The 22,996-nt window shown below is 41.4% G+C and overlaps 1 protein-coding gene across 1 annotated transcript in view; it reads right to left on the bottom strand.

The window, feature by feature from the left end:
- Positions 1 to 22,672, bottom strand: part of SRD5A2 (steroid 5 alpha-reductase 2) — a gene marked incomplete at both ends in the record, with an annotated part of 28,463 nt that extends 5,791 nt beyond the window's left edge. Inside the window, 2 exons of the mRNA XM_081101576.1 lie at positions 219 to 382; positions 22,395 to 22,672. Coding sequence (XP_080957702.1) covers positions 219 to 382; positions 22,395 to 22,672 — 442 coding nt within the window. The remainder of the gene's footprint in view (positions 1 to 218; positions 383 to 22,394) is intronic.
- Between the last annotated feature and the right edge of the window lie 324 nt (positions 22,673 to 22,996).

Here is a 22,996-nt window from a genome sequence, read left to right as displayed (position 1 = left end):
TTTTATCCTGAAGCCATCGGAGAGTTCTGAGCAGAGGAATGAATGACATGATGTTTTTCAAAGCTCTCTCAGGTGGCTATAGAGAGAAAAGATGAGGGTAAGGGTGAGAGGAGGGGAGAATGGAATCATTGAGGGGTTACTGTGAAGGGGGGGCAGAGGTGATGGTGAGTTAGACGGTGGCGAGCCGTGCTGGGTGGAAAGTGGTCAGATGTACTTACCCAGGATAAACCGTATGTCTGTGTACCAATCGGCAGGGTACTCAGTGCAGTAAGTCAGGTAGTAGCCTTGCAGGAGTCCGTTTCCCGTACAGAAGACAAAGCCTCTGAAAAGCACCGCGACTGGAAAAGGCCTCCCTCTCATGAGGAAGGGGTAAACCAATGTCCTGGGGCATACGGGGAGAAAGATCAGGATCCCTTGTTAAATATATATATATATATCAACAAGAGGAAAGGGTTTCAAGCCGATCATCACATCAACCCTATTTTTTTTAAAAACATTTTTCCTTAAATTTGTGCAACAAAAGAACATGATCTGGCCCTAAAACATGTATTTATGATATTGTTTGTCTTGTTTTATGAAAAGCCATTGTAGTCACCATTTATTATCTTATTTTATTCTTACAACCATCTTGAAAGGTAAATGCCATGCCCATATGGCAGTGAGTAAATTTAATCCTAGGAGCCCAGGATTGGATGCTGATGCTTTCGATAAATCAAGAAGAAAATCCAGATGATACGGGAAGAAAGGCACAGTCTGGCCTACCCCATCTGCCAGTGGAACGGCATTTTGATAGCAGCCACCTGACCGTATGGCTTTCCATAATGTCTTTCTTATGTGATTTCATTACTGATATTATAGCATCCCCTATAAAGGGGCTACAGAATCCCTTGAGCAAGTAGAAATGTCTCTAAATGTTAAGAATTATGGATCTAGAGGAATCTAGGAAGAAGCACTTAAAAATATAAATAACCTCAAAATAAAACATTGCCCAAGGTGTGCTAAAACCTATATGTCAAATTACATCCTCTTCATAATTTTTCTTCTCTATGGTGCAATACAACAGGAAAGCCCATAAACCTATATGAATAGTTTAATGAATCACTATCAAATAAATGCACACATAGTCACTAAGTCAAGAAATAGAACAGTCATCACCCAAAAAGCCTCCCATGGGTCCCTCTCTGTTCACAGTACCATCATCATTCCAGAGGTAACCACCATCTTGATTTTTATAATAATCATTTCCTTTTGCCCCTGTGTAATTTTACCAAATTTGTATACATTCCTAAAAAAGATACTTTATTTTGCTCATTCTTAATTCCATATAAAGTGAACCAGACTCTATGATGTTTAGCATATCACTTAATGCCTTGTTTATTTAACTCATCATTATGTTTCTGAGACTCACACATATTGTTGTGTATAGCTATACTTCATTTATTTTTATTGTTACATATTATTCTCATGTAAGAATATACCACATGGGTTTATCTGTTTTGCTTTGATGACTATTTTGGTTACTTCTAGAGTGTATCCACTCAAACACAATTTTGTTATAACTCAAATTTTCCCATTAATTTAATAATATTTATGTTTAAAACTTTGATACATCTGGAGTTATTTTGTTGTAAGAAGTTCAATAAGAATCTAACTTGCCCTGGCCAGTGTGGCTCAGATGGTTGGGCATCTTCCTGTGCACCGAAAGGTCATTGGTTTGATACCTAGTCAAGGGCATGCAGGAGACAGCTGATTGATGTTTTGCTTTCACATCAATGTCTCTCTCTCTCTCTTTCTCTCTTTCTCTCTCTCTCTCTCTCTTTCTCTCTCTCGCTCTTTCTCAAAATCAATTTTAAAAATCTTTAAAAGAAAAAAAGAATCCAACTTACTTTTTTTCCTAGTAAATTTATTAAATATCTCTTTCTCAGTGGCATGCATTGCCCCCAACTAAGTCCAAAGACAAAGTCCTTGCCTTTTGAAAACCCAAGATACAGTGCACGTAGCCATGCTTTCCAATTAAACCATGCGTCCTCCCACCCCTACCCTCTGGACCGCCTAAGTCTGAATGCAAAGTCAATACTATCGCACCTCAACCAAAGGAGTATGTATCAATCGCAGGCTCACCACTATAATAAACAATTCCAAAGTCTCAGAGATCCCACATGTAAAAGCTCATTTCTTGCTCGGGCCACTGTGCAAACCTGCTCAGGGGTGATGCTGTGCTCTGCAACCTGGAGCCAGGCTCTTCCAGCGCATCTTCCTCCTCCAGGCAGCAGACAAGGGAGGGAGAGAGCATGGATGACTGTAAAGGTTATCCAAAGGGCCAGGCTGCAGGCTGGTGGTGGTGTCCATTACTCCCATCCTCATTGCTTTGGCTCCACCAAACTACAGGAGAGCCTGGGAAATGTGACCTAGCTGGAGCTCCCAGTAGGAAAAGGGAAGGAGGTTGGTAAACACAGCACCAGCAAAAGGCTCTGGAGAGGCAGGAATCCTGGAGAACAAATACAATTCGTCTGATCCAAATCATTTTGATGTCGGAAAACTGGAAGCGGTTCAAAATAAATGTTTCCATGTAGAAAGCAATAAAAACATTGATGAGGACGGGGGAAAGAGTCAAGCTGAAATTAATGCTGTGGAGGGTTGCAGATGAGTTTCACCTTCAGATCCTATGTCCCACACAAGGCCTGGGACTCAGTATCCCTGATTTGAGAGCACTTCACTTTATTTCTCCCTTACATTTCTCATGTAACTTCATTCTTTTGTGTTTGTTCTGATGCATGAGACTGATAAGTACTCTGTAAATATGAAATTTTCTATCACTGCTAAGTAAATATTCATTTGGGGGGACTCTTATTGGAAAGGGTTAACTGAAGTTGCAAATCCAATTTAACCAAAGAAATAACCTTTAAAATTATACATCTTGCATAGACTAACTCATATTCAACTAAGTCTTGTTCAAATATAAATGCTATTGCTAAGATTACCAAGCTTATTGAAGACTTTTCACTATATGAAATTTTAGACTTTATTGTCAATCAAAATAAATTCAAGTTCTATATCTAAATACTAGGTTTCTATACATATATTTACTTGTTATATACTCCTTCCTCAGCCCCATCTCCCCCTTAAACCACCACCTCTTTTTTCTTTACAGCAAAATGCCCCCAAATAGTTGTCCATATTCACCATCTGTCCTCTCCTCTTCTTTCCTCCCTTCCTCCCCTGTATAGAAACTCATCTTGGCAAGACCACCAGAGAAATTCCACATTTCCAAATCCAACAGCCGATTTTCAGCTCTCTTATTTGACAAGGTAATCATTCCATCCTCTGGAAACACTTCCTTCATTCAGCTCCCAGCACAACACTTTCCCTTGGTTCTTCTCCTACGTCGCTGATTTCTCTTCATTTTCCTTTGCTGGTTTCTCTTCACCCGCTTGGCTTCTAAATATTGGCATGCCCCAGGGCTCAGGGCTCTTTTCTTCTTTATTCATAGTCACCATGTATGTAATCACATCTAGTATCAGGTCTTTACATATCATCAATAGAATGATCACTCCCAAATTTATGTCTCCAGACAGGATGGCTGTAGTCCTTGAACTCAGACTCATATGACCAACTTCCTCTTAGACATCCAGTTTAAAGACATCCTGGCCTCTATCAAACAACCAGGGAAAGGGGCAATCCAGCACGATGAAACTTTTAAGAAAACAGCTGCTCTACTACAGTCAAGCGCCACAAAAAAAAAAAAAAAAAAAAAAAAAAAAAAAGCTGTGGCCTCACCCCCCACACACACACCAGCAAATGTTGATATGGAGCCTAATAAATAAGAACTACAAATTACTTCAGTAATGTTGTAGGAAATATGTCCCATGTTCATAAACCAGAATGCTTAATATTGTTAAACTGTACATAATAGCCGAAGGCATCTGTAAATTCAATACAATCCCTATCAAAATTCCAATGGTGTTTTTCATAGAAATAGAAAAGGCAATCCAAAATTTGTATAAAACTACAAAATGCCCTGAAGAGCCAAAGAAATTCTAAGAAAGAAGAACAAAGTTGGAGGCATCACACTTCCTTATTTCAGACTATATTACAAAGACATAGTAATAAAAAAAAAAACAGTATGGTACTGGCATAAAAACAGATACATAAACCAATGGAAAAGAATCAAGAACCCAGAAATAAACTCACACATATACAGTCAACTAATATTAGATAAGGGATCCAAGAATACTCAAAGAGGAAAAGATCATCTCTTCAATAAATGGCTTAGGAAAATCGGATATCCACATCCAAAAGTATGATACTGGACCCCTATCTTACACCACTTACAAAATTTAACTCAAAATGGATTAAAGACTTAAATGTAAAAACCAGTACCTTAAAACTTCCAGAAGAGCCCTGGCCAATGTGGCTCAGTTGCTTGGACACCAAAAGGTTGTGGGTTTGATTCCTGGTCAGGGCACATACCTAGGTTGCAGGTTTGATCCCCTGTCAAGGCAAGTATAGGAGGCAACCAATCAATGTTTCTCTTCTTCTTCTTCTTCTTCTTCTTCTTCTTCTTCTTCTTCTTCTTCTTCTTCTTCTTCTTCTCTCTCTCTCTCTCTCTCTCTCTCTCTCTCTCTCTCCTCCCTCCCTCCCTCCCTCTCTCTCTAAGATCCATTTTTAAAAATTTATTGGTCAAAAACACCAGTAAACATGTATTTTCACTCACAGTTCCTATGTGTCAGGGATTCAGGAGTGACTTGGCTCAGAGTTCCCCATGAAATCACAAGTAAGGTGTTGGCTAGACCAGCAATCATCTGAAGGTTTGACCAGGGCTCGGGGAACTGCTTCTAAGATGGCTCACTCATATGGCTGGACATTTGGTGGCAGCAGTGGGCAGGAGGCCTCATCTTCTCCTCACGTGGGCCTTATCCACGTTGGGTTTAACCAAGGGCACTTGGGTATCCTCATCATATGGTTGCAGGCTTCACCCAGAACAAGCAATCCAAGAGAGAATGCCAAGAAAATCTATGTTTGTTATGATTTCATCTCAAAAATCACACACCATCACTTTGCCACACTGTATATTTGTTACAAGCAAATCACAAATTCTGGCTCCCATTCAAGGAGAGGGAAATTGGATACCATCTTTTCAAAGAAGTCACATCAAGAAAGAATTGTGGACATATTTTTAAACTACCAAATGACCTGAGCAGTTTAACTTCTCTGGACCTCGGTTTCCCATTGATAAAAGGATAATAACAATAATGGTACCAACCTCAGAAGGTTGTTGAAAGAATTAAATGGTATAACTGAATGCAAGTGGCACATATTAGAACTTAAGGCGAAGTGTTTCTTTTTTTCTCCAACCAGGAAATAGGTCATTAGAGTTCCTCTGTAGGAAGCCTAGGGTCAGCCTCAGACCTACATAGTAAAGCTGGCCTTTGTAGCCTAGTCTTGGTGTCTGCTCACATCATGTCCCCTGTGGGGCCCTCTCCTCCTGCTTCCCTCTTTCTCCTACTTTCTCAGGATTCCAGTCATGCATGACATAGACATGGATGTTCACACCCTAAACAGTTTCTTTTTCCTGGAAATTTCCCAGTCTTCAAATCGTTCTAGTTCTTTTCTGGAAACCTACCACTCATTTTTCCCAATCCTTCAGGATGTTCTACCTAAGGATTGCCTTCTAAGTAATAGCTAAAACCTCTGGCCAATAAGATTTCAAGAGTGGAGTTAGCACCTGTTGTGGATACATCTGCAACTGATCTTTGGAGACTAGGAAGAGACCTAAGAATCCTGCTCAACAAACCTCTTACTCCAAAACAGAAGACTGAAGATAAAAGCTATTCCTTGAAAGAAAGCTGAGCCTGTCACTCACTCATGCCTCACATGGTTACTTTAATCAAATAGTGATCAGATGGCACTCCCCTACCTAATATCTACCTCACTGTGAAAATGAGCATTGTGATTAAGGAGGAGACGTGCCTTTTGCAACTGGAGACCCTTGGGGAAAGAAGAACTATAGACATAATGTTTCAATGTAGATATTCCCTATGGCATCGAGTATCCCTGGGGAACATGAAGACCCTGCCTGAGTGACAAAAAAAAACGTTGTGAGAGAAGAATCCTAACAGATGTGGGAGGATGGAGCATTTTTCTGAAGGTCTTGATGGTTGGCTTGCATGTGGCAATAAAAATCACCTCACAAAAGGACTCTGTCTGGCTCATCCCATCCAAGATGGCATGTGAGTAGTAGTCAATGCTGGAGGATTTCATGTTGCCTCTTCTTGGAATCAACTTGCATATTTACCTGGCTCTCTAGAAACACATTGTTATGAACCAAATGAAACACTTGAATAAGAGGAATTTCAGGCGTGTTTTAGAACCACACACAAAGAGTTGTAGGGGCAACATGGATTTTTTATATCAATCAGACTGTGTTCAGGTAGGCCTATTCTGTTTATGCATCCTGGTGATGATGGTCCTAATAAAAAGACATCTATCCTGAGGGTGTGTGTGTGTGTGTGTGTGTGTGTGTGTGTGTGTGTGTGTGTGACCACCGGGCCAGTTAAGAATATGAAGCTCACAGAGGGGTGGTAATTTTTCTAAAGCCATACAACTAGCTACAAAGGGGCAGCAAAGATGGGATTTATAGGAGGGTCCTCTGCTTCAAAACAGTTCATTCATTTCCAATTGGAAATGAGAATTGAAATAAAAGTATAAAACTGGGGGGAAGTCCCACACGCCCTTCAAGAGAAGACACGTTTGGTTTTCAGTCATGTTAGTCCAATGATCTTGTTGCATCTATAGTAGTCATCTGTTATGCTTCCCACCCAACATTTAGTCTTCTTTCTTATGGTAACTCCCCTGTTTCTCCACTAGGGTCCCACCTCCTCACCCAGTCTTAGCCCATGAGAGGGTTCATCCTCTCCATGCTGCTCAGCCAATCGGAAGAGTGATTGTTGCATGGATGGGCATGTGACCCAACAAATCCCAATAAGGTTTTATCTATATTTTTTTATAGAACTACTTTTTTCCACATGCCTTGGATCTGAGCGGATATAAGCTCTGAGATTCTACCATTGCTTTGCCACCCCAAAGGACAGCCTTTCTGAGAATAAGAGCCAGTAAAAGAAGTAGAGCCAAGAGCTGAAGAGAAAAACCAGGTCCTGATGGTATCTTTGGAACCACAGCAGCAATCTGGAATTTTCCAGTTATGACAGTTAATAAGTTCAGGTTTTACTTAAGGCTATCTGAACTGATTTTTTTGTCACTTGAAACTGAGAGTCCTGATTAATGCACCATCACACTGTTCTCTTTTGAAATAAGCACCAAACTTTTCCAAGTTTAAAGCCAGAATTGGTGAAGGTTTTAGGTTGCATTCAATTATAAAATAGAGTTTCCCCCAAATGATTCCCTTTGGAGCAGAACCCACCAAGGTGTATTTCCTTGTTGGAGCCTCTCTGTATGCCAAAGGGCATTAGGCCAACCAGCTGAGTCTTTGCCCCACTTCCCTGAGTCCTTCCCAAGAAATAACAAACACTGGCAATAAACATTCAGTTGTCTGTATACTCAGATCATACCTGTCATTATAAATAATGGTTTTGGACAGATTAGAGAGTGGGATGTATAGGCCCACTGCAAAGGTGACTAAACACAGACTGAGTCAGTGCTACATCCCATCCACTTACATTTCATTATGACCTTGTGGAGTGGGTTGAATGGTGGCCCTTAGACAAGATATGCCCACTCCCTAATCCCAATAACTTCTGAATATTACTTTATTGTAACTAAAAAGTTAAAATTATTTTATATGGCAAAAAAATGTGATTAAATTAAGGGTCTTGAGAAGAAACTATCCTGGATAATCTGCAATGGAGCATAAATGAGATCACACATATCCTCATACAAGAAAGGGACAGAAAAAAAGAAATGGAAAAAAGAGGGGGGCGGGGGGAGAAGAAAGACCCAGAGGGGAAAAGCGATGGGAAGACAGTACAGAGAAGCCACAACAAGACAAGGAACGCTGACAGCCACATGAAGCTGACAGGGGCAGGGAATGGATTTTTCTGTAGAGCTTCCAAAGGGAGCAGTTTGACCAACACCCTGCAGACTTCTGGCCTCCAGAATGGGGAGAGGAAATTGTCTGTTACTTTAAGCCACCCAGCTTGTGGTATGTGTTGCAGCAGCCCCAGGGAACTAAGCATCTTGTTAGAGTAATATCAGGCCATTGACACTAATTTCAGGTCAGACATCCAGCTGAGGAAATACCAGCAAAGGATCACAGACAGCTAATAATTTCATCGTGCCTACTATGTTCTAAGGAATGTTCTAAGTATTTTCCACATATAACATCATTTAATATTTATAATAACCCTAGGGGATAGGTATTCTAGTTGCTCCCGTTTTACAAATAAGAAAACGGAGGCACAATGATATTAACTTAGCCTAAGGTCATACAGCTATGGAAGGTCAGAGCTGGGATTCAGGTCCAGGTGAAGCTAGTTCCAGGGTTTATGTTATTGAATATTTTGCTCTCCTACAGCCACTGTTTGTTTGTTCGTTTGTTTGTTTGTTTGTTTTTAAAAAATCAATCAGTTGCATGAGCACTTGTCTCCCTCAGAGGTTCTTACCAACTGCTTCATAAAATCACCCAAAGGGCTCTAGGAACACTGAAAGGAAGAAGCCCACTGAAGACAAGTTCCTCAGAGCCTTAGGTATAGGACACTGTGCATTTCCCCAGATGATTTCAAATACGCAGTCAAGATTAAAAACCACTGACATAATAACGTCCAATGGCTGGTGTAACTAAGGTTTTCAAATTGGCATTGACCAGATATTTCAGCTTCTCCAAATTCTGTGCCCACACAGAGAAATTAGATTGCCATATCTAGTAGAAGAGAGGCTCAATTCAATAAGACCACATTCTTTTTTCTCAGCCATAGAGTGGTTAACCATTTTCTATCAAAAGTAGTACCATGGGCCCGGCCGGCAAGGCTCAGTGGTTGAGCATCGACCTATGAACCAGGAGATCACGGTTCAATTCCACATCAGGGCACAGGCCCGAATTGCGAATTGCGGACTTCATCCACAGTGGGGGGCATGCAAGAGGCAGCCAATCAATGACTTTCTCATAATTGATGTTTCTACTCTCTCTTTCTCTCTCCCTTCCTCTCTGAAACCAATAAAAATATATTTTAAGCCGAGGCCGGTTTGGCTCAGTGGATGGAGCGTCGGCCTGGGGACTGAGGGGTCCCGGGTTCGGTTCCGGTCGGGGGCATGTGCCTGGGTTGCGGGCACGTCCCCGGTGGGGGATGTGCAGGAGGCGGCTGATCAATGTTTCTCTCCCATCGATGTTTCTGACTCTCTGTCTCTCTCCCTTCCTCTCTGTAAAAAATCAATAAAATATTAAAAAATATATATATATATATTTTTTAAAAAAGAAAAGTAGTACCATGGGAAAAATTCAGTGTGAACTTTCCCCCAAACCTCCTGGGACAGCACTGAGATTTCAGACAGCACTGGGATTTCACCAGCTCAAAACCCCATTGCCAGCAACATTCCTACACGGAGTGGTGCCCTGAGACTGAGGCAACCTAGTCATAGTGGAGATTCCCACCTCCCCAGGGAAAGTAGGGCATTTTGCACCACCCTACAGAGAGCCAAGAAGCCAGAGTGCAAACGGAATTAAAAGACTTGCGCTTCAGCACCACCTACTGTAAAACAAAAGAAAAACTTTTATCGACCCACTAAATAGAGAATGCCACTCAAAGGAAAAAGCAGATTTCATTCCCATAGAGCAGAGATTTCATTTCATGGCACACAAAAACAAATTACTAGAATTCTGTGGCACACCACAAAATGTACATTTTTTGCCAACTGACAAAAAAATGGGTATAATTTTGATTCATTCACAACAGAAGGCTATTGTTGTGTTGGCTGCTGTCATTTTTTTTTTATTTGACAACCTAAGGAAGAAGAGGTCAGTGCCCCTCACTAAATAGTCAGGTATTGCATGTTTTAAAAATTCTGTGTCATGTACTACTATTTGTAATACTTTAAACAATAAAAAAAATTCTGTGGCATACTAGCGTGCCGTGGCACACTGTTTGTCATAGATGCCTTGTTTCCATCAAATACCATGAATAACCAAGAAAACAAAGCACCTCAGAAAGAAAATGAAAACTCTCCAAAAAGAAACTTAAAGACATGGAAATATGTGATTTAAATGACAGAGAATTCAAAATGAACTGCCATTTGACCCAGTGATCCCACATCTGGGAATATATCCTAAAAATCCTGAAACATCAATCAGAAAGAATATATGCACTTCTATGTTCATAGCAGTGCTATTACAATAGTTAAGATCTATAAACAGCCCAAGTGACCAGCAACAGATGAGTGGATAAAAAAGCTGTGGTATATTTACACAATGAAATACTATGCAGCTGTAAAAAAGGAAGGATCTCTTACCTTTTGAGACAGCATGAATGGACCTGGAAATTATTATGCTAAGTGAAATAAGCCAGTCAGAGAAAGACAAATATCACATGATCTCATTTATATGTAGAATCTAATGAAAAAAATAAACTGATGAATAAAACAGGCTCAGAGACATGGAAGCATGGAACAGACTGACAGATCTAGAGGGAAGGGGGAAGGAAGGATGGGAAGAGATTAACCAAAGAAAATATATGCATATATGCATAGCCCATGGATACAGACAATAGTGCGGTGAAGGCCTAGTAGGCTGAGATGGGAGCCTGAGGCGGGGGGGTGGGGGTGGGGGGGGGAGGGAATGGGGAACATCTGTAATACTCTCAACTATCAAAATAAATTTTTAAAAATACGATTGCTGCCCTGACAGGTTTGGCTCAGTGGATAGAGCATTGGCTTGCGGACTGAAGGGTCCCAGGTTCAATTCCAGTCAGGGGCATGTACCTTGGTTTGCAGGAACATCCCCAGTGGGGGATGTGCAGGAGGCAGTTGATCGATATTTCTCTCTCATCGATGTTTCTAACTCTATCCCTCTCCCTTCCTCTCTGTAAAAAATCAATAAAATATATTTAAAAAAATACGATTGCTGAAAAAAAAACTCAGCAAGATATAAGAAAACACATATAGGCAGTTTAATGAACTCAGAAATAAAATCAATGAACAAAAGGAGTAGTTTACCAAAGAGGTTGAAACTACAAAAGAACGAAATAGAAATCCTGGAACTGAAGAACCGAATAAGAGAGATGAACTAGTAAGCTTAAGAAATAGAGTTGACCAAATAGAGAAAAGAATTGGTGATATCAAATATAGAAATCTATAAATGACACAGATGGAAGAAGAGAGAGACTTACGAGTAAAAAATAAATAAAAGAACTCTACAAGTACTATTTGACTCCATCAGAAAGAGCAATATAAGAATGAGTAGCCCTAGCCAGCAGGAGTTCTAGATTCTCCACCTCCTCATCGGCACTTGGTATGGTCAGTCTTTTTCATATTAGCCATTCTAGTGGCGGCATAATGCTATCCCATTGTGATCCGGTTTGCATTTTGCTAATGTCTAATAATGTTGAGCATCTTTTAATGTTCTTATTTGCCATCCATGTTTTCTTTGGTGAAATATCTGTTCATATCATGAGGTGCAGGAGCAATTTATTAGAAAAAGGAAACTATTTTCAATAAATGTTATGGGAACAATTAGCTATCCATATGCCAAAAAAAGAACTCTGATTCATACTTCTATATAAAAATTAACTCAAGATGGATCATAGACATAAATGTAAAACTTAAAACTATAAATCTTCTATAAGGAAATGGAAGAGAAAACTCTTGTGATCTCAAATTAGGGAAAGATTTCTTAGATATAATACCAAAAGCACAAAAACAAATAGAAAAATTGGACTTCATCAAAACTTCTGCTTTTCATAAGACATTATTAAGAGAATGAAAAAGATGAGCCACATAGACTTGAAGAAAATATTTGCAAAGCATATATGTGGTAAAAGACCTGTATGTCAAATATATTAAAAAAAAAAAAAAACTTTCAAAACTCAATAAGGTTTGAAAAACTGGTACATCTACACAATGGAATACTACGCCGCTATAAAAAAGAAGGAACTTTTACCATTTGCAACAGCATGGATGGAACTGGAGAGCATTATGCTAAGCAAAATAAGCCAGTCAGAGAAAGATAAATATCACATGATCTCACTCATATGTGAGATATAATGATCAACATAATTTGATGAACAAGAATAGATCCAGAGACAAATGGCAGGGGATGGGGGGCGGGGCGGGGGTTAGAGAGCAATCAAAGGACTTGTACGCATGCATATTAGCATAACCAGTGGACATAGAGACTGGGGCGGTGGGGGCTTGCCCGGGGTGGGAATGGCTGGGTGGAGGGTGGGAGGGGCGGGTCAATTGGAGAAAAAGGAAACTTATGTAAAACTTTAGACAATAATAATAATAATAATAAATAAAAAACTCAATAAGGAAAGAAAGGACCCAATTCTCTAGTATTTAGCAGATATGTGACTTTGGGCAAATAAAGAATATTCACTGAAAGACTGAAATGAGGGCATGCACTACTGTTAAAAGAAGGCAGATATTTTGGAGATTAAACCTTTATCGGAGATAACATTGGCAAATATGTTCTCCCATGCAGTGGGCTTTCTTGTTGTTTTGTTGATGGTTTCTTTTGCTGTGCAGAAGCTTTTCATTTTAATGTAGTCCCATTTGTTTATTTTCTCTTTAGTTTCCATTGCCCTAGGAACTGTATCGTTAAAGATATTGCTACGACAAATGTCTGCTATTTTGCTGCCTATGGCTTCTTCTAAGATTTTTATGGTTTCCCGTCTTACATTTAAGTCCTTTATCCATTTTGAGTTTATTTTTGTGTATGGTGTAAGTTGGTGGTTTAGTTTCATTTTTTTGCAAGTATCTGTCCAGTTTTCCCAACACCATTTATTGAAGAGACTGTCTTGACTCCATTGTATGCTCTTGCCTCCTTTGTCAAATATTAATTTAGCATAATGGCTTGTGTCGATTTCTAGGTTCTCTGTCCTGTTCCACTGGTCTATATGTCTGTTCTTGTGCCAGTATCAGGCAGTTTTGAGAACAGTGGCTTTGTAGTATAGATTGACATCTGGTATTGTGATCCCTCCAACATTGTTCTTCTTTCTCAAGATTGCTACAGCTATTTGGGGTCTTTTTTTATTCCAGATGATTTTTGGAGAATTTGTTCTAGGTCTGTGAATAACACCCCCATTGGTATTTTAATTGGGATTGTGTTTAATTTATAGATTGCTTTGGGTAGTATGGACATTTTAATGATGTTGATTCTACCTATCCATGAACATGGTATATTCTTCCATTTGTTCATGTCTTCCTCTATCTCTTTTTTCAGTGTCCTGAAATTTTCTGAGTACAGGTCCTTTGTCTCCTTGGTTAAGTTAATTCCTAGGTATCTTAATTTTTTTGTTGCAATGGTAAATAGGATTGCTTTTTTAATTTCTCTTTCTGTGAGTTCATTATTGGTGTATAGAAAAGCTATAGACTTCTGGGTGTTAATTTTGTAACCTGCTACATTGCCAAATTCATTTATTAAGTCCAGTAGTTTTTTGATGAAGTCTTTGGGGTTTTCTATGCAACTTAACAAAAGGAAGATAAACAATCCAATCAAAAAATGGGCAAAGGACCTAAATAGACACTTTTCAAAAGAGGACATTCAGAAAGCCAAGAGACATATGAAAACATGCTCAAAGTCACTAATCATCTGAGAGATCCAAATCAAAACAACAATGAGGTACCATCTCACACCTGCCAGAATGGCTATCATCCACATATCAACAAGCAAGTGCTGGCAAGGATGCGGAGAAAAAGGACTCCTCCTTCACTGCTGGTGGGAATGCAGACTGGTGCAGCCACTGTGGAAAACAGTATGGCGTTTCCTCAAAAAATTAAAAATGTAACTGCCATTTGACCCAGTGAACCCACTTCTAGGAATATATCCCAAGAAAACAGAAACACCAATCAGAAAGGATATGTGCACCCCTATGTTCATAGCAGCACAATTTGCAATAGCTAAGATTTGTAAACAGCCTAAGTGCCCATCAGCAGATGAGTGGATTAGAAAACTGTGGTACATCTACACAATGGAATACTACGCTGCTGTAAAAAAGAAGGAATTCTTACCATTTGCAACAGCATGGATGGAACTGGAAAGCACTATGCTAAATGAAATAAGCCAGTAAATGAAAGATAAATACCACATGATCTCACTCATTTGTGGAATATAAAGAACATTAGCAACTGTTGAACAAAAATAGATACAGAGGTTTAAAAAAAAAGCATGAACAGACTGTCAAACTACATCAGGAAGGCAGGGGAGGGTTGGGGAGGTAAGAGATCAACTGAAGGACTTGTATGCATGCATTTAAGCATAACCAATGGACGCAAGACACTGGGGTGGGGGTGAGGGCAAGTGCCAGGGGGTAGGGGGGTCCCGGGGGGGGGGGAGGTCAATGGGGGAAAAAAGGAGACATATGTACTACTATTTTTAATACCTTAAACAAGAAAATACATTTTTAAAAAATAGGGCAGATAGAGGCAGGCAATAAGTCAGAGACTATGCATAAAAATGGATTTGGGGATGTTTCATCAGATGGGAAAAATGTGAAAAGCAAATTGTCATATTTTCTTCACAGTGACTTCTAGGATCAGCCTTCACAACATAAAGCAAGTATGATAGAAGAATTCTGAAAATGGCCCAGAGCCTGATTTAAGACTTGGATAGTAGAATTGGATCTTGTGGAATAGATACAAACAATATTTGGAAATTAAAAAGAGAAGAGGGATTCAAAAATAAAGTACATGGAGGGCAATTTTCAGTCATAGGTCACCAAACAGGCCCCTTTCCTAACTGAACATCACATTCCCACCCACAAATCTGGAAATAGACCATCTTTGAGGACCAGCTCAAGTGCTTGCCCATCACTCCCACTCACTCCCACGAATCACAACAATCAGATAGAGTGCAGTCACTTGTGAAATAGGATTAATAATAGTGATTGTCTTGAGGACAAAAATGAAATAACCAATGTAAAACACGTAACATAATTTCTGGAACACCCAGTGCTCAATAAATATTGGTTTCCCCTTCCCTTATCCCCTTTCATAACCGCAAGGCAAATTGCACTATTGGCCTCAGTTCAGAGGGTTTTAAAGGCTCCTGGGTTGTGCATAGCAACTTTTTAAATAACTTGATGTCCCTGTTGCCATACATGGCAGGGAATCAAAAAGCAGAATGGGGAGTTGCCAGGCCAAGTTGCCAGGCTCTGATAAATATCAGTAAGTAGACAACTTTTGTATTCTATCTGATAACAGAACACATTTATGCCGCCCCCAGCCCTGTCCTTCTTGCTGAGGGCTCTTCATTAAAGCATCCTTCTTGGCCTTTCCACAGTTCCTCGCCCATTCCTCCCCAGGGAAGGAGAAGTGAATTACATGATTGGTAAATCTGAAAGGTACATCTCAGCCCTTGTCTCACTCTGCTGTCTTTTCAGAACAGGCTCCACTGGAAAAAGCCTGTAGTTGTTCAGGCATGATTACTGATGAGTATTTTTGAGATACAGGTTGAGGAGGCCCGCCTGATCCAAATGTAACCCACATTCTCCCCAACCAGCTTCACCACTAGTAAGGGGCCATCTGTCTCCTAGGTCTATCTCACTGTTGATTCTGAACTTGGGTGGGGAAGAGGGATGCCATTTATTGGGCTCCCTCAAAACCCGCTTACCCATCTGACCTCTATTCCATGCACACTCACACCCGGACGGGCACCAGAAAGTTCAGCATGTTCAGTGGTACGACCATGGTCCCCATCAGGTTCACATCCCCCTCAATTTGCTTTTTCCTACTTGCTCTGGGCCTCTCAGCATGAGACATTGCTGCCATCCACCTTTCACACCAGGAAGAGTGACAGACACTCAAGGATAGTTCTTTCCTGCCTTCCTCCTGGAGTATAAGCACCAGGTATTGTATTGCTTTTGTGTTTCCCATAGGACTTAGCACAGTTCTGAACATGTGAGACTCTGATAAAGAATCAGGAGACCTATGAACTCTGCCCCTTTCTCATCACGTGACTTTGTATACATTGCTTTGTCAATTTGTGTACTTCCAGGGCGCTTAATCTGTCTGTCCTTTTTAAGTGACATAGACTTTAAATGAACCAAAAGTCATAAGAGGGGGAAACAGGACATCTGTGATACTTTTAACAATAAAGATAATAATTTAAAAAAAAGAACACCTCACAGATCTGATATAATAAAGGATGAATTCTAATTAAAATAAATAAATTTTTAAAAATAAAATGGACAAAAGTTGGTCATTTCTTCAATGTGGTAAAAGTGAATGGTCAAGATCTCTAAAGCTTGTTTCCATTTTTGGCAAGCACAGCTCTATACTTGTCAGATGTGCTTATGATGTCTACCCATTTACAATGTAAACTCCTAGACTCCTACTATTTCCCACAAACGTTCAAATAAAGGACTTGGAACCCATGAATTCTCAAAAAAATCTGTTTACTACTTAATTCCTACTTAAATGTAGCAGAAATTCTTTAAAACATGCTTACTGCTTTGCTATAGAATATAACAAAATTTCATTATAGAGTCAGCAGGGCATTGAATATAAAGCTACATCATTTATGGTTTTCTTGGGAAGAGCTGGCAAAATATGGTCCACGGGCCAAATATTGCCTGTTTTTGTAAACCCAATTTTATTGGAACACAACTCTACTCATTTGTTTACAATTGTCTGTTTTGCTTTCATGCTGTAACAGCAGATTTTAGTAGTTACGACAGAAACTATATGTCTACAAAGCCTAAAATGGTTACTATTTGGCTGTTTACAAAAAAGTTTGCTGACCATCATCACTCCCTCCATTCTAAAGAACCCTCCAGTTAATCTTAATTGAACCAAATTATTCCTCATGCATGTCCTTAACACATGATTAAATGATCACAAAATGAGGCTTATCCTGCCTGGGCCTTTCCTCCTTCTTAATTTGCAAGAGGAGAAGTGTATCCAGATGATGTCCAACATAGGCATTAATCATCATCCCGATTCTCAGCCAGTGAGTATGCTGATTACTTCCGAATATTTGAGACACCTGCACCTCGTATGGGATTGTAGAAACACCAGGGCACATCAGGAGTTTCAAGTTCCAGGCCCCTCTCTGCCCCTGACTAACCCTCTTGGCGCTTTGCTTCTATAAAATGAAGAGGCAGATGAGGATGACATTTCCTTAAAGGCCATCCTGGCTGCTGCGAAAGCCCAAGGAACCGCATCGCACCTGGGTTTACAGAGAAGGGGCTCCGGGAAGGCTTCTTGGAGGAAGTGGTGCCTGATCTGAGTCTTGAAGGATGAGGAAGAATTCACGCTGCTGGAGAATGGACGAACCGCTAAAGCAAAAAGACAGATCTAAAATAATAAAGGATGAATTCCCACTAAAATAAATAATTTTTTAAAAATAAAATGTGAAGCCATCCTTTATGTTTTGGCTGATTAGAAAATCTCATTTGTCTTAGCATCTAAACCCCAGGAACAATCTCTTTAAATTCACACAGACTCTAATGTGTGCATTCCAGTCTGCTTCTGGCTGTGCACTGTGGAAGTTCACAGTACAGTCACCTTTTTGTTATCCAAATACTAAGATCACATCTGAAGCATCAGCTGCTACAGGCGTAGGACATGTGATAACCATTGCAAAGGACACCAAGGCTGCTTGGGAACACGAAGTCGATCAGAGAGTGTTGGGCAAAGGATCACGCCAGGACTGAAGTCAAGGTCAACAGGAGGTGAGATAGGTTTAACTTCAAACAATCGACAGTGGGATTCGGTAACATGCTTATGCAGCAGTCATTTTCATGTGATTAAACCATCCAAACATCCACAACAATAGATTCCAAGGGGAGGGCAATTATCTGAGTTGGCCTAGCTAACGCAGTCTCAGCAATAATGATGTGTAAGCGATCCCTTGCTCCCCCACAATTCTGCCTGTACTGATGTCAGAAGTAGAAATCATTCATGCATTCAACAAATTTTAGTACCTGTGAGTACTTTTCTGTACACTGAAGACACAGCCATTAAAAAATGAGACAGAAATCCTTTTCCCTTTTGAAACTTACATTCTAGTATCATGCTTGTATGGAGAAAAGTCCAGAGTTTTGACTTCTACCCAATTGGACAGAGTGCTGCTCTGAACAATCCCGGGGGATATTTTGCAAAAGAGTCTAAGCCACACCTGAGCCAGCCTTCTTCCTGAGCCCTTGTCCCTCCATCATATTCTCTGTGCCAAAGCTCTGCACAGGCCAGGGTAAAGCCAAGGCAGCCTGGGACTTTTTCCTTACTGTACCATCATCAAGCCACAGGACTCCTACAGCCTCAAAGCAAAAGTGCTCATAGACTTTGAACCTCTCTGGGAGTGTTAACTGGGAATACAGTCCTAAGTTCTGAAAATAATGTAGATGAAAAAATGTGCATCACAGCTTCATTTAGCCTAGCTCCTCCTCTCTACCCACATCAAAAAGAGGGAAATTGAACGTCCAACTATAAATTAATGATAGGTAAATTATCATGCTTACATGAGATAAAATCACAAGCCGCCATTTAGATGATATCTCCAAAGACTCCATAATGTGTGAAAATACCTAGTATAAAATTTTAGGTAGTCAGGCAGGAAAAAAGCCCATATACATATATGTTCAATATAACCAGCGTAAATATAACAAGTGTAAAATTCTGCTGAGAAAAATAAAAGCCTTGACTGCTAGTCAAGATGGCAGCGTAAGTAAAAGTCTGTGTTTGCCTCTCCCACAATCACATCAAATTTACAACTAAATTATAGAACAACCAGCGCTGAGAACCACCCAAAGACCAGCTGAAGTCCTATAACTAAGGATGTAAAGAAGAAACCACAATGAGACTGGTAGTAGGGGCAGAGAATGGACAGGCAGGTTCCACATGCATGGTGTGGCGAGTAAGAATCAGGAGAGATATCTTGGTTGCAGAGCTCCCCCATAAGGAGTAAGGGGTCCCAGCACCATACTAGGCTCTCCAGCCCCAAGAACCAGTACCAAGAAGAGGAGTCCCTGTAAGATGCAGAATCTCAAAAACAAAGTAAACAGAACACAAACAAACTCATTGATACAGAAAACAAATTGATAGTCACCAGATGGGACAGGGGTTAGGGAGCTGGGTGAAAAAAGTGAAGGGATTAAGAAGTACAAAACTGATAGTTACAAAATAGTCCTGGGAATATAAATACAGCATAGGGAATATAGTCAATGATATTGTCATAACTGTGTACAGTGCCAGGTGGTTTTAGATTTATGGGGGGATCACTTCATAAGTTATATAAATATTTGTACATTAATACGGTACATGTGAAATTTATATAATATTGAATGACAATTATAACTGAAAAATAAAATAAGTAAGTTTTTTTAAAAGGTGAAAGGGATTAAAAAGTACAAATTGCCAGTTATAAAAATAGTCCCAGAGATACAAAGTACAATGTAAGGAATATAGTCAATACTATTTTTAACTATGAATAGTGTCAGGTGAGTACTAGACTGATCTGGGTGATTGCTTTGTAAGATATAAATGTCTAATCACTATGCTGTATGTCTGAAACTGATATATTATATGTCAACTGTAATTGAAAAATCAATTTTAAAAAAGACAAGCCTTGTTCTGCCGATATGGCTCAGTGGCTGAGCGTTGACCCAAGAACCAGGAGGTCATGGTTCAATCCCAGTGCAGGGCATGCAGGAAGCAGCTGGTCAACGATTCTCTCTCATCATTGATGTTTCTGTCTCTTTCTCTCCCTCTCCCTTCCTCTCTGAAATCAATAAAAATACATTTGGAGGGAAAAAAAAAAGCCTTGATGGAAATGCTTCCAAACTAACCATTGATAAACAGGTGTTGAAATTATGGATGTTTTTCTACTTTATGTAGTTTTCATTTTTTCTTTAGTGAACAGTCATTATTTTATAATTTTAAAAAATTGAAACTCAATAGAGTTTTTTAAAGGCAAGGATGAGGCAGCAAGTACAAATATAAAATAGCTTATCATGGTAGCTAAGAACCTGAATTCTGGATTCAAACTCTCTGGGTCAGACCCTGGCTCCCAAGTTGCTGTATGAACTTTGCTTGCCTGGGTTTTCCACCTGCAAAAATAAGGGTGCTGTTGGTGCCTACCTAAATGGGTTAACATGAGGATTAGTAGATAACACATGTAGAGTGTTTAGCACAGAACAGAACACTTTGTAAACACTCAAAATGATAACAGATCTAATACTACAGAGGCTTCAAAGACAGAGCTCACACAGGGGGAAGGTGAGCAAACATTACATCTTCATGTCTCAGGGACAACTAATTCAGAGTTTCTTTCAGTGGACAGCTTCCCCTCAGGCAGAGTCAATACCCAAATCCTTCACTTAGATTTTAAATTTTCCCCTGAAGAAGATGTAGAATATGTTGATATTCATTTTATGGGTAATTACCTCTTTGTGTGTTTTTTCATGTGCCGGCCATAATTTATTGTACAAAGTGCCTCCCGGTTTTAAAAACAAGTCTAAAAATTATGTTAATGAAATTGTCAGAAAACACTAATCACTATTCTAAGATAAAATGATCTCATAAAATATTGTGTATGATGCTAACGGTCAGTAGTAAATTTGAAGATAAAAGTAATTGTCTGATAGAATCATATTTTTCTGTCAAATGTCTGTTCCAAAAACAGTGAAATCAAAAGCTGGTCTCTTATACCCTACACCAGCGGTTCTCAACCTGTGGGTCGTGACCTCTTTGGGGGTTGAACGACCCTTTCACAAGGGTCGCCTAAATACATCCTGCATATCAGATATTTACATTACGATTCATAACAGGAGCAACATTACAATTATGAAGTAGCAACGAAAATAATTTTATGGTTGGGGTCACCACAACATGAGGAACTGTATTAAAGGGTCGCGGCATTAGGAAGGTTGAGAACCAACATCTCTACACCCAACATCCCTCTTTCTGTACAAATTAAAATATCTAAATCTGGGTAAAATAAAGTGGTTAATAACTAGACCTTCACTTTGCTCCCAAATACTTGTGGAAAGGACACCCATTTCTGAAATTGTGGTTCTTATTGCTTGCCAACATTTCTTTCTAAACGAATGAGAATGCAGCTAAGATTGCAAAAATATTAAACCTTGACCAATAAAAAAGATCCAGGGGTAAGAAACGATTATAAGGGAAAACAAGTTGAAATGAGTTTCTCTACATTTCCTCCTCCTGAAATGGAGCATCACTTTTGCCTTATAGGAGAGAGAGGATTATGCCTCTCAGCTTCCAGAGACATTCTTTACCCTGATTTCTAATCAAGATTTCCTTGACCTTTGCATCCTAGAAATTCTCCACTCAAATATAAGGCTGTGCTTCTACTCAAATTCTTGGCCTGGTTTGGCGACCTTTCTCCGCCCATGGACTCTGTTTTCTCCATGCATAGAGTCTCTGCCTACTTACCATGGTGAAAGGGCTTGAACCATGGAGTTGCTCGGGCTTACATTTGGATCTGGCTGGGCAAAAGCTGTATCATCTCCATTCAGTCCCTTCATCTTACTCAGCCTCACTTTCTTTGTCTATAAATGCATATCTTGCAGGGTTACAATGGGGTTAGAGGAGACAATAGATGCTACATGATTGGGCAATGGTAGGCAACTTGATCGAGTGTTCTCCCCTTCCCCTGTGTCCTTTTGGGGGGCTGGCAGTTATTTGGGTCCTAAAAGCCGTTAGTTTCTTCCCTGTCTCTCCTTAGCAGGCCAGCAGGCAAAGTTCTTCTGAACTTGGGGTTTTTAATTTAGAAGAACTGTGGCGCTCTAAGTTCACTCTGACCTACTCATACTTATGCCCCGCGAGAAACGGAAAGGTAGATTAGCTGGTGGGGGAGGCGGTCCGGTCCCTCTTGGGTGAAGCATGGAAAGTGGGGCTCTCGCTCAGGCCAGTGGGTTCCCATCCGTTTTCTTTCCCGCCACTGAAGTCCGGATCTGGCTCTGCCCACCTCCCTCCTCAGACCCACGGGAGTTTTCCGGCTCCCCTCCCACCCCCCTGCAACCTCCTTCCCCGGAGCAGCCAGAGGATTGGAACCGGAACCGAGACAAGTGCGACCGCTTCTCCACTCGCCTGTGTCCGGCTGGCAGCCCCGGCCCTACAGGTGCCCCCTCCCCGCCAGCCAGGCTCTGCGCTCCCCGCCGCCCGCGCCGCCCCTCGGTCCGGTCCCGGTGAGCGCTGTGCCATGCCTGTGCGCCTGGACGCGGAGGGACCGGCCTTGCACCGCCCGCCCCGCCCGCGGGAAACGCTACCTGTGGAAGTAATGTGCGCAAAAGAGGCCCAGAAGCACCGTCGCAGGCGGACCCAAGAGGGCGCGGGACTGCCTGGCGAGCATCGCCACAGGGAGCGCCAAGGAGGGCAGCTCCTGCAGGAACCAGGCGGCGCCTGCGGGCAGGTGGGGAGCCGCGGCCAGGCTCCCCGTGTACTTCCCGTAGCAGGAGGGCTCCCTCACGTACAGCACCAGCGCCCCCAAGGCCGCCAACGCGGCGCTGCCGGCCAGCACCGGGCTCTGCTGGCAGTGCGCGGGCATCGTGCGCGCTCCGTCCGCGCTCCCCGCCAGTGGCCGCCGCCGGCGCCGGGAGAGCGAGGCCCCCGCCGCCCCTTTATGGAGCGGAGACGCCACGCTGCGTCCGCCCCTTCAGCTGGGGCCCCCGGCACCCCGCCCTCCACCCTGCCTCCCACCTGGGCGCGGCCAGCCGGTCTCTGCTCGGCAGCAGCGCCCCTGCCGCGGGGCTGGCGCTTCGGGAGGCGGCCGGGGTGGGAGGCAGGACCCAGGCTTGTCCTGGGGCCGAAACCTGTCCTGGGGCCGCGGCTGTGACTAGTCGGGGCCCGCGCCTCCACCGCCGCGGCCTCT

The sequence above is a fragment of the Myotis nattereri genome (assembly GCF_964212035.1).
Source record: "Myotis nattereri genome assembly, chromosome: 10".
Lineage (NCBI taxonomy): Eukaryota > Metazoa > Chordata > Mammalia > Chiroptera > Vespertilionidae > Myotis > Myotis nattereri.
The sequence above is the reverse complement of the archived record's forward strand: the minus strand, read 5'-3'. Positions and strand labels throughout refer to the sequence as shown.